At 37.6% G+C, this 13,361-nt stretch overlaps 1 protein-coding gene across 3 annotated transcripts in view; it reads left to right on the top strand.

Annotated features, from left to right (window-relative positions):
- The window catches only part of LOC149564648 (ARM repeat superfamily protein), a 311,869-nt gene that overhangs the window by 234,607 nt on the left and 63,901 nt on the right, over window positions 1-13,361 (top strand). For all 3 annotated transcript variants that reach the window (XM_089818208.1, XM_089818211.1, XM_089818209.1), the window contains 2 exons: window positions 10,351-10,514; window positions 10,850-10,990. In XM_089818208.1, the coding sequence (XP_089674334.1) occupies window positions 10,351-10,514; window positions 10,850-10,990 (305 nt within the window). The remainder of the gene's footprint in view (window positions 1-10,350; window positions 10,515-10,849; window positions 10,991-13,361) is intronic.

The following is a 13,361-nucleotide window of genomic DNA, read 5'->3' on the forward strand; positions in this document are numbered from 1 at the left end:
TGAGGAAGACTGGGTAGGTTGATCATTTGGTGTTGCAAGGGAGACCGAAGCTAAAGAGGAATCAACATATGGGCTTGATTTCTTCTTCCTCTCCTGCTGCTCATGGAACTCTTGGACTGGAATATACTTGGTGGGGGAAATTTTAACACATGCATGGCCAAAGATGACATGATGGGTTGGAGTAAAACTGGCCTCTTCATGATATGGGGGAAAGTGGGAGGCATCTCTATGAAGGGGGTCCATGATAAAGCATTTAAACAAGCACCTTCATAGAAATGCAGAGGAAATATAAAAATTGAATATCATACCAGCGCTTGGTCTGTTGAAACCAATAGATGTATAAAGTCGCCATGGTGTTAGATGAATGCCTCCAAAGGCTGATTTCACTTAGAAAAACACCCAATTTCTTAGTGAATGGATCTTCGAACTAGCTAATCAGTGGACTTTTAAATCTGAATCTGTCCCACTGAGCATGCCAAAACTGTTATCGCAAAAGTTTGCACCCTCACCTGAAGTGTGACCTAAAGGCAACTTCGCGTAACATGGAAACGACCTCCAAGTGTGGGACTTGTGCTTTGAGGTCGAATCTTTGGAGAAGGCCGACTTCCTTACAATCAGGATGCACCTAATTTCTACTTTAAAGGAAAAGTGAGAAGGAGATACAGAAAAGTAAATTGCTGAAAGGGAAAGGGGGTGATGCACCTAATTGAAATGGTTATGACTCTACCCCTATATGCTTGACACATCGATGAAAAGCCAAATACTCAACTCTTGGCTCTATTCTACCTTCTAAGAAACCACATGAGGGTTTGGGGTTTATCGGATACTGAAGGGAGAGACATTTCACAATACAACAACCATCAATGGATCCAAACTCAACATATAAATTTAAGGAAGCAGAATAGAAATATTCAAAGGAGGCAAGATACTTGCTCGAACTAGTGAATGGCAAGAGAAGGTAAGAAACCAACTATTTCATTAATGGAAGGCAAGAAATACAATTACAGAGCACAAGGCTACTGCAAGTAGACATTATTGGAACAGAGAAGAACCCAGAAAAAATATTTACAACTTGCCTTTATAGAGTTCAAGCATAAATCAAATCTAACTTGAAGTTCAAACCCCACACTTGGAGTTAAGGTTACAGAGAGCAATAATAAATGAATATTAGAATTAAATGTGATCTTGAAATCAATCTGCAGTAGAAGTGACCAGAAGAAACCAAAATCAAAGCATCCAGCCGTAAGAGATCAAATCGAAAAGATCTGATCATTACACGTAATAAAGAGGCATGGAGATGCATTAACGCCATGGAACAAGGCCCAAAATGTCAGTTTGCATTGAAAAAATGATCCTTGTAATATGTCATGGCCGCAACAAAAAAATTTGCACTGCTGTTAAAATAAAACGCGGGATGGGATAACACACAAGTTAACCCATTGCAAAAATTAAAAAGTTAACATGTGTGGAATAAATTTGATTTGTCCCTATGAGGTGAGTTGTCGATGTAGATCTTCATTCTGAAATAGAGGGCTCATATGCTGCAGGAAATCTCCAACCAATGAATAAAACACAACCATAGATCAAAACCTTTACCAAAAGAATGGATGACCGAGATGCATCCAGAAAATATTCAAAGATCTACGATCCAACACAAGAAAGATCTGTGTCGTGTCATGAAACTATTGGTCGTAACAAATCCGAAATGTATGGTGGAAGAGACATGTGATTTCATGATTTCATAGAAGCAAGAAGTCACTCCTCGAAATGGCGAAAATGGTTCACGTAGAATGTTAACCCAACACGAAAATGCGTATTAATCTGCAACTCGGCATATGAAGAAAAAATGAGCCAACTCGGCACATGAACAAGTTGAACTAGGTCGGCACATGAAGATTGCGTTAACACAAGATGTTAACCCGAACAAAAGGCGTGTTAGCCCACATCAAAGAATCCATCCCATTGAAGATCTCTCCGATCGGTTATTACTATTAGTGATGGGCTTAATGGGGGGCAAAAATGGCCAACAATTACTTGTGCCAGGAAAAAGGCTACCAACTGCTTTAACAATAAAAATATCGACTTTCTTCTGGAAATTAGAAAAGTTATAGTTGGAGCTGATTTCCTCCCAAGAACCCATCCGGTTGTCTATCACAATATCTTGTAGCAAAGATATGGCTTTACTATGGTATAATTTAGCAGAATGACACCGGGTTAAGGTTAAGGGTTTGTTATTAAGGTAAACCTCTCACCGGATAGATCTCTCTCATGTTGAGTAATAATATGAAATCTGAGCCACAACATACCCTGAACAAAGCAATGGCTTGACTTGGTCCCATGCCACAACATACCGTATAGTGTTCTGTGAGTGGTAGGGTGAATGACGTAGAATGTTATTGATGGTTTCTATTGATGGATGTTGGGAAGCCATACGGTAGTGTGTACGTACAAAGGAAAGTGGGGAGTCCATATGGTGATGAGCAATCTGGTTGTACGGTGATCAAATAGGGGTACAAAGGAAACATAATTACAAGTGTATGGTGTACAAATTGTGCCAAGACGTATGAAAGGAGGTGTGTTAGAGATGTGTCGTACGATGCTGGCCGGTGGACTTAGCCATATGGGGTAGGAAGGGAAGCAGTACAGGGATGCTGTAATTGGGTCGGAGGAATAAATTGAATGGGGTATGTAATATGGCAAAAGGGTGTGTGAGTGAGCGAGATTCCTTCAATGAAATAATGGAGTTGTAGATCAATCTCAGAAAGACCAATACAAACACAAAGCATACACTGCGATGCGTGTACTAGATATATATATTTTAGAAACAATGGTACTTGCAAACAAATGATGCTCCCATTTGCTAGACCTGAGCCAAGTATTACACAGATGGAATAGGGTGAGGGTTGAATCCCATTGAAATGGGAATAGCCAAGTAGGGGATGTCTTCCACTTCCAAAATGGCGAACAATAGAGAAATCCAATAGGAATTCTTAGTACAGAGAAAATCATTTAAATCTCGTACCTAAACAAGTAAGCCTCATGCACATAAATACCCCATTGAGGGAGAAACTAAGTGCCGATAGGAGGCATGACAAGCACAAACAGTTAAATAAAAATGGGTCTGAGATTGGCACATAAACAGGGGTTTTAATAATTTATTTATTTTATGTCGGGAACATCCCCATCTCAAAGTTTGATTGTCCTCAAGAAAATGCATTTCCAGATGCTGAACTATGCATTCACCCTCCCAAGTAGCTTCGTTGAGCTGCAAGTGCTTCGATACTGCCAAGTATTCCTTGATGGTACGATTAAGCAGTGTCTTCTCTCCTACATTAATCATTTCGGTTCCAACACAAGTTTCCCTTGTTCATTGAGAGGTAGAAGTTCTTTGATTACGATGATATTCTCTCCCACGACTTGCTTTAGGCAAGATACATGAAAGACATTGTGGATGCAGCTTCCCTTTGGTAGTTCAAGTTCATAGGCAACTTCACCGATGCGGCGAGTTACACGATAAGGATTGTAAAAGCGCAGCCTCAATTTTTCCTTTCCTTTTGCCTTCAATAATGTTTGTCTGTATGGCTAGAGCTTGAGATAAACCAGCTCCCCACCTATAAAATTCTCTCAATCTGGTGTCTGTTGGCATAGATCATTTGCCAATTTTGTGCCCTCTGCAAATTTTCCTTCAAGAATCTCAGAATGTCCTGTCCTTACCGTAACCAATCTTTTGCCCTAGGTGTGTAGGTGTCACCCAAAATTATGCCCACAAATGGAAGGAGCTCATACCTGTAGAATGCTTTGAAGGGAGCCATCTTGATTGACATGTGATATGTTGTATTATAATAATATTCTCCTAGGTGCAACCATATGTTCATAATTTCCATTTTTCCACTAGTCTGGGAGTGCTAGTTGTTCTCGGTGATAATTTTGTCCCTGCTAATCGAAATAATTGTAACTAAAAGGTATTTGAGAAAATGACCATCCCTATCGCTCGCAATGTTTTGGGGAAGCCCATGCAAGTGAAAAAGCTTATTGAAGAATAGGTCTACAAGTTGTGTGGCTAGGAACTTTGTGGGGATGGTAAAGAAGTGTGCGTACTTTGTCAATCTGTCGACAATCAAGAAGATGCAATCCCTTCCATTTACCCTCAGAAGTCTGGTGATGAAATCCATAGAGATGCTGTCCCACTTCTCTTCTAGTATTGCCAAGGGTTGTAATAGTCCGGTAGGTAAGGTGTGCTTGGATTTGTTTTGTTGCCATACTACACATTCCTGCATGTACTGCATTCTATAATACATCATCCTTAAGTCCTTTCCACGAGAATGTCTATTTGAGTTGTTTATAGTTCTTGAGAAATTCAGGGTGCCCAACCAATGGTGAGATATGCATTTCCTTGAGGATCCTCTACTTTAGTTTGGACTCAGGTAGTAAGTAAATCCAGTGCTTGTAGTAGATGATGACATTAACCACCTTATATTGGCGGTCCTCAATGTCACCATCCATTAGCTTACATGCAAATGTGTTTTTGGAGTATTCCACCAATAAGTGTGCTTTCCGATCAACTTAAATATAAGATAATGAATAGATAGCAGGCTTTCTTGATAGAGCATCTGCTACCACATGATCCCTTTACATATTCAATGACAAAATCAAAAGCCTAGATCTTACTTACCCATTTTGTTGTCGCTCATTCAAATCTTGTTGCTTCAAAAAGTACCTCAAGCTATATTGATCGGTGCAGATGATGAACTTGGCACCCACCAGATATTGCTGGAAATTGGTCAAGGCCTACACGATGGCCAACATCTCTTTGTCAGAGATGGAATATAGGTGTTCAACTTGTGTAAGTTTCTGACTCTCATAGGCTATAGGAAATATGAATGTAAAAAGTGCAGAAAACAAAACAAAAAATGTAACTCACATCTTCAAATTTTATCCAAAAATTAAGAAATGCATCTCAAATTTGTAAGGGCCTCCTCCAGATGCTTCTTTTAGCTCTTCTCAACATGGGACTGCAAGTGACAAACTTGGACAAACAAGCAATAATCAATATATGAGAGCCAATCAATTTGTTGATCTATTTTCCCAAACCTAAATGTTCTTCTCTCAAGCCTTCATTTCTATCCTCTGTGTTTGCAAATGGTAGAATGACATTTTTTAGGTTTTAGGCAAGGGAAATAAGAAAAGGAAAAAGCAGCAAAAACAATTTAATTTAAAAAAAAAAAAGGTTTTGCCTCCTTGTTGTGGCAGTTTTGCCACCAGGATTTGCAAAGTCTTAAGGATCAACAGGACTATGTGAGTTCAGTAGGAGTAAGGGGGACTCGGTCGAGCCCGTGCCTGAGGCCAAAAAGACTCTAGAGCCCTAGTTTGGGTTGAGACTCACAAAGTCTTGTAACCATGGTATTCATTGGTATATGCAAATTACATAACTTATAGAAATTCTTACATGGTATCAGAGCCTTTGGAGTGCCATTGTGTAGCCATCATTGGAGAGACCTTTGAGTATTTGTGGTTGGCATCCTTGCCGTTCCAAGAAGGAGCAATTTTTAGGAGTGTTGTATGTATTAGAGCAATCTTTAATGCTCACTATTGTATCTTATTGTAAATATTAGAATGTTTCTAATATCTAGGTGTAGTCTAGAATAGAACTTTTCTACTCTATTCGAATCTCCTTTTGTATATATTGATCGTTTTGATCTTTGTTTAATCAATCAAGTATTCTGCCATTTACATTTGTAACATGGTATTAGAGCCAATACTCTACATTTTTCGAAAATAATTATAATTTCTTGGTTGAAATTATCTACCTTTTATTTTCAAAATTATTTACATGCATATTTGCTTCCAACTCTCTCTATAATCCGACTAGGTTTTCCGTTCTGAGAGATTTGAATCCACCGACTTCTAGTTTGGTGCTACAACCCATTTCTGTCCAAATCCGTCTATTTTTTCTATACATTTCTGCATTTTTGTGGTTTTTTGCAGCAGGGCCGTTTTTGTTCAGAACCCTAATTTTTGGGGCTAGAAAAAATTTCAGATCACATATTCTTGGTGGGTTTTTCAAGATCTCAAATGGGTCTTCATCAATTTTTTGTGTGTGCCTTGTTTTCCATGCCTTGATTTTCGAGCCAGCGGATCTGAATTTCGACAACATTTTATTTTTGGGTTTTTCGAGCTCTTTTTTGAGTACTCCAATTTTTTTGGGTCTTTCATTTTCTCACCTCGAAGTTTGTGCCATTTGAGATTTTCACATATTATGAGCATCTGTATCAGCAGCATCAGAAGTCATACTCAATTCAACAGCAAGACAATGCTGCCCAACACTTAGAGCAGAAAGAATCTATCTATCATGCCTTTATGGCCAGCATACCTGCAAATCATGTGAAATCTTCTGCTTGGTACATCGATTCCGGTGCCTCCCGACATTTCACTCATAGGTGTGATTGGTTTGTTGAATTCAGTCCCTCTTCTGATTCAGTAATCTTTGGAGGCGGCGAAGAATACAATATTGTCGGCAAGGGCAATGTTCAGATTCAGTCTGGAGGAAGAAAACTTATGTTCCTCAATGTATTTTATGTTTTTGGCATGAAACATAATCTTCTGTCTGTTAGTCAGATTATGAAGCACTCTCCCAGTTGGATGTTGTTTTCAATGGAAATAAGTGTTCGATTATTGATCGCGCTTCTCGCACTACCCTTGCTGTCGGTCTTGAGGATCATGGTATTTATAGGCTTGTAGATTCAGGGGATTCTGTTGAGCATGCCTTCATTGCCGAATCATCCGCTCTCAGTAGCCTCTGGCATCAGCGATACGGTCATCTAAACATTCAATATCTAGCACAACTTTCTTGGGATAATTTAGTCCATGGCCTACCTAATATCTAGACCCAGAACCATCACGTTTGCGGAGCTTGCCAAGCACAGAAGCAACATAGGACACCATTTAAGAATGGCAAATCATGGCGGGCATCTAGAGTGCTCCAGCTAGTCCACGTTGATGTATCAGAAATGGCTAGGGCTATGCTAGAACATAGAAATGTTCCCAAAAAATATTTTTGGCAGAACCAAAAGTATGTAGACTCCAGAAGGCCATCTATGGTCTTTAACAGGCTCTTAGGGCTTGGTACATAAAGATTGATCAGTACTTGGTTAATCAGGGATTTCAGTGCAGCTCATCAGATAGTAATCTGTATACTAAACACTCTGGTAATGATATTCTTTTTATTGTTGTCTATGTGGATGATCTGATCATTACTGAGAATTCAGAACATTTGATTTCAGATATCAAACAGGATCTATGCAAAACTTTTGATATGACCGATCTTGGATTGCTTCATTATTGTTTAGGTATTGAGGTTTGGCAAACTGACAACAGTATTTTTTTGTCTCAGTCCAAGTATGCCAGAAATTTGCTTGACAGGTTTCGAATGCAGGATTGCAAACCTGCCTCCACTCCTATGGATATTGGTTTGAAATTGTCTGCACAATCTGATTCTCCTCCTGTAGATGAAACACTCTTCAGGCAGCTAGTAGGTAGTCTCATCTACATTACTACTACTAGACCTGATCTCAGTTTTGTAGTCAGCTATATCTCACGGTTCATGACGAACCCCAAGACTGATCATTGGATTACAACGAAACGTGTGTTACGCTATGTACATGGTACTTCAGATTATGGTCTTCTTTACACAAGGAGTACTACTCCTCAGCTTAGTGGATTCACTGATTCCGATTGGGCCGGCTCAGTTGATGACAGGAAATCTACTTCTGGTTATGTGTTCAGTATCGGATCTGCAGTAGTTACCTGGACCAGTAAGAAGCAACAGGCACATGCACTCTCCTCTACAGAAGCAGAATATAGAGGAGCTGTCAAGGTAGCTTGTGAAGCAGTTTGGCTCCGTTAGATGCTTGCAGATATGCATATTTCTCAAGCAGGTCCAACTTCTTTGTTTTCAAACAATCAGGCAGTACTCAAACTTGCCAAAAACCCAGTGTTTCATGAACGAACCAAGCACATAGAGCTTCATTGCATTATATCCGACAATTAGTAGAAGATGGATCTATTCAGTTACTCTATGTCCCTACCTCAGAGCAACCAGCAGATATTTTCACAAAACCTCTTGGTCCTGACAAGTTTGTTAAATTCAGGGAATCTATTGGTGCAGTAAATAGATTGAGCATTAAGGGGGGTATTAGAGCAATCTTTAATGCTCACTATTGTATCTTATTGTAAATATTAGAATGTTTCTAATATTTAGGTGTAGTCTAGAATAGAATGTTTCTACTCTATTTGAATCTCCTTTTGTATATATTGATCGTTTTGATCTCTGTTTAATCAATCAAGTATTCTGCCATTTACATTTGTAACAGTATGCTAGATCCGACCCCACCATTGTGTTTAGAAGGCTGCTTTGGTGATGTTTGATTATAAATTCACCTATATTAGATGAAATTTGAATTTGGAGCTGAAACAATCAACCCCCACCATCATATTGTCTAGATAGCTTGTGAATGTTTGCTGAGGGCTCGTATTCCCATCTGTGTGTACTGACATTATAATATCAGTGTCAATGTCAAGGAGTAATAATTTTCCAGCAAGTACGAGCCCTGAACATTGTTTATTTTGGATGAAATTGTGAAGGGCTGAGAGCGAAGGGTTTTTTAATGTTTTCATCTGAATTGTTGATTCTATCCAGATAATGCAGTTGGAACTGGTGAAACTATCCAGGGAATTGTGCTTGTGATGGCCCTACTCAAAGACCATAGTTATGCCACAAATGGGGACCGATTTGAGAGAGGGTTTCAACATTTTAATTTAGAGAAATATATATAATTCAGCAGTTGGTGGTTGGGTGAAGATCACAGCATCAGCCTAAACCTGCGTCTTGTTTATTGACGGCTTGTATTTGCTGGAAAATATTTGATTCCTGACATTGATAATGATATTATTATGCAGGTACCCTCAGATGCAAATATGAGCCCACAACAAACATTCACGGGCTTTCTAGACAATATTGGAGCCCCCTTGAAAGTTGAAAGATAGTCCCACAAGATCTACAACACCCAGATCAATCAAATGCAGCCTCAGGCTAATGCTGTGATCTTTGCAAAACCACCAACCGCTGACTTATAAATATTTCTGTATTAAAATTCTGAAGCCCTTCTCTCAAATCGGTCCCAAATTGTGGCAAATTTATGGTCTCTGAGTATGAACATCACAAGCACAATTCGCTAAACTATATACAGCCAGAAATCAAAGCTCTAAGAATTGCACACCAACTGTTTGTCAAAATGTCAAACATCTAAATTGAGTTTCATGGAGGTAGAACCAGTAGGGTTATTATAATATCACTATTTTTATTATTTTTTAATTCCTGAGTGTGAATACATACTGACCTTGTTTTATGCTATTCTTTATATTTCATGAATTTGTATATATATATATATATTTATTCTGTTTTCTTTTCAATAAGTGCCGTGTAAACTTTTTAATATCGTTGGTAACATTGGCATGATACATGCCAGGCAACCCCATATGGGATGCTTTTTAGCCTGGAGCTATGAATTATTGAGGTCACAAATGGGAGACCTCATCCCCATCTATCAAAGCTGAGTCTTAAACCTGCAAGCACATTGGATGAGTGAAGACACAAGCCCTTGATCATAATGGCCAAGCGATCAGTATTTTTATATTTATTGACCTTGATTTATGCTATTCTTTTGTTTTTTTACAATTGTTAGTGCATTTTGGTGTTGATTTTTACAAAGATACTAGAGGTGTGCATGTATACAACAAAATTACTTGAGAGTTATGATGTAGAAAGGTAGATAAATGATTTATTACCCCCTTTGTCTCCCCAATATTCAATTCTTGATGTACATTGACATGTTGAATGTTAGATTCTTTGGGTATGTTATTTGCTAGAATCTAGGCTATAGCAATTTCTAGTTTTCAAGTGGTAGCTGCTCAAAGGGGTCTTACTCTTAAGGGTTCTGGCACTCAAATTTTTGGAAAGAATTATATATAACACAGTTGTGTGCAGATATGTTTCTCAAAATGCTTACCAATGGTATTTTAAATCTGCTAAGCTATGCAATTTTACACATTAAGCAATGTTAATGCATGTGGTGTTACTTAAGGAAAATAAGTCTATTGTAGCGCTCACAAAATTTTAATAGGAACATGGTTCTCCAATTAAATGGAAGTATCTTTTCTTTTCAATGATAAATATATGTGAATGAATGAATATGAGGTGTGATTTTCATGTGTACACAATTTTTTAATGACCTTTAGTAATGTTGTGTGTAACATTATAATTCGTCTTCTAATGATAACTTTTCTGTTCATCAGATAATCCTAAAAAATGTTCTGAAGTAAGCGAAACTGATCCAGATGTAAGTCTTGGCTTTGGAAAGTATAAGGTTATTACTCGCTTAGTTTGTTTATGTCTATCGGAGTTGGGGGATGAAAGTCTTGTGTTGGGTTTAATCCAGCCTGTAATTTTCCAAGAACTGGTAAGTTTTTTTACTGATTAGTTTCTTCATTTTATTCCAGGTTATTTACATTGATTGGAAAACCGTTAAAGTAATACAATTTTCATTTTATCTTTCATGTTGTATTCTTCTAATGTGATTGTTTATATACTCATGAAAATGCACATGAATGTGCAATTTTATAAATATTTTCTATATTTTATTCTATATTTTCTGGTGATAGTAGCATAAAACCATCTAAAATGTGTGACCTTTTCTTATTTCTTTTATTAAGGCTTGATTTGTTTTTTAATGCAGGTTTTTTTGTTAATGGTCATCTGACTGATACCATGTAAGTTGATTTCTGTACAATGCAGGCTCATAAACCATCCCTTGATATCACTTGCACCTTGTTTAGGGTAGTTGTGGTTCTCAGCTCCAGAAGCATGCAACTTCCTGTCTGGCTTATTCATGATTTGCCTCATTATATTTATCGGTACTTGATAGATACAGCTCATGTAAGTTTCCACATCAAGTAGGCAATCTGTATATAGTTTTTGTCTTATAATTTGGTCCCTTATTATATTGTCAAAATGTGTTCCTGGGTGAATATTATGGTAATGAATTTCTTGACAATTGAGTGAAAGAATCACAGATATGTAATTATCATATTCATTATAAAATGATTTATATAACATTTATTTTGGCATGTATATAGCTGTAAATTATCATTGGAGGCAACTTTCTGGCATTATGGAAACCGTAATACTCCTTTTTATTATGCAATAATTTATTTGCTTAGATGTTAAACTAAGCCTGTCAATGTCTGTTTAAATTACAGAATTTATTAGAGAATTTCCTTCAAGTTACTTCAAATTACATGAAAATATGCCATGCCACTAAATTGATAGGGAAACCTTGCAATTTTTGTGTACGATAGTCTGAATTTTGAATTTGGTTGTGGTTTGTCATAGAAATGATTACGATTCCATTTTTTATGGTTGTAATCATGTGGAATAATTCAAGGGTCTATTGAGGCTATTATAGGGTTGATGCAGGATTTAGTGATTGATTCCAGTGATGAATGGTTCATGCCAAATTCTTAATGGTAGTCCTGCCTTGAAACTTGAAAGCTATGCCAGGAAACAAAGTAAGCACTACTAGAGTAAGAATAATATACTGTTTGATGGGGGAAGGTGTGGGAGGAACAATCCATGGAGAGATTTGTTGCTGCTCACTAGATTCTTTGGTTGATAAGATTTGTAAATGATCAGTTCTTGTTTGGGAGAAAATCAACAAAATAGCTGCTAGCATAAGAACAGATTTGAGTGTTAGTGTATGGGGAAATTGATGTGTTACCCTAGTTTTCCTTTACCTCAAACCCCAAAAGCCTATAGTTAATAATTAATATCATAAGGTATTTAAAAACTTAAATATTAATATTTAATGTTTTATTTATATATATATACATGTATATATGGATGTATGTATTTTTTGGCATGGACATGTTGACGTGAGTTTTGTTCCACAACAACATATAGGATCAAACACTCAATGACTCAAGCTGAAACACTAAATACTCAATCCTCTTTTGAATAAGGTTATCTCTCTTGCTAAGCTTGCAAAGTAAGATCATAAAATGACATCAAGGTTCTCTTCAATTGTGGATACTCGCTTAGTTACAATGTGATTTTCTGGTAATCACTTAGGGGACTTACGCTGTTCATTCATGGAATATCAACTATTTGTATTTTTATAGATTTGGCTTCACCATGTGCAATGAAAATATAATTTTGATTTTCCAATTTTCACTTCAACTTAAACGTAACTTTTACTTCTACTTTTTGTTTAGAGGGTCTCAGTCTCTCCTGTCCTCCTTTGGTTACACTAACCAGAGGTGCTTTTCCCTCTATCTTCAGCAGGCTTTGAGACTCCAAGGTCACTTTTTCCAACAACGTTATCATACGGAGCCACACTAGGATCGGCTCATCACCTCATTCTTTACAGTGGTTTGCCCAACACGGGGAATCAGGCAGCCTCTTGATCCTTCTACTAAGATCCCGTGGCAGCACAACCTCTTTACGGTTGCAGCCCTCCTCCTCACACTCTTCCAAAGGTTCTCAGTGGCTTGTCGGTGTCTCTCTCCACCCTATGGCCTATCATCCAATTTTGAACTTCTTCCTGGCTTTTGGGGGCTGTTAGGGAGACAGTTCTTTTTCGTGTCTTGACTTCTTGTTCCAATTCTGCGTTGTTTTTGTTCTTTTCCCCAAACACTGCTTGGTGGTTCTTCTGTTGACTTTTCTTTCACTTGTTGTTGTAGTCCCTTGGATCCATTTGTTGGTCTTTCATTCGACATTAATATATTTATCTCATCTCATCTACTCTTATCTACAAATGGAAGGAAGTATGGATACCTTGGACTCTACTAGATATAGCTTTATCAACAACTTCACCCATCTAATGTAAGCTTCTAAGGAGCACAAATGGTTTTCAAATCGATATCTCCTCTTCAATCCCATTAATGGATGCAAACTAAAGATTGAATATCAAATGAAGTCAAATGCTTTCTATATATGGCTAGCCACACAAAACTTACAATCAAGAAAGAGGCTAGTGGGTTGGTTTCACTTGAGTCAAGCAAGCAAACATCCACAATTACTTTAATTCAACTAAACTACTTCAACATGCAGCCAAATTTACTCCAAGTGAAAGAATGAGGAAACTATGCAACATTTGAAAGCAACATCAAGTAATCCACTATGAAGAACCAACAATGAATAATCTATCACCTTGATAGCATTATAGAAATAATTTGATCAAGTCTCTCCCTTAGCTAGTCTACTCTACTCTATCTCTCTATCTCTCTAGTATCTCCAATCTAATCTAATC

The sequence above is a fragment of the Cupressus sempervirens genome, chromosome 3, assembly GCF_028749045.1.
Source record: "Cupressus sempervirens isolate cs-2001-9-10 chromosome 3, ASM2874904v1, whole genome shotgun sequence".
In the NCBI taxonomy this organism is placed as follows: Eukaryota; Viridiplantae; Streptophyta; class Pinopsida; order Cupressales; family Cupressaceae; genus Cupressus; species Cupressus sempervirens.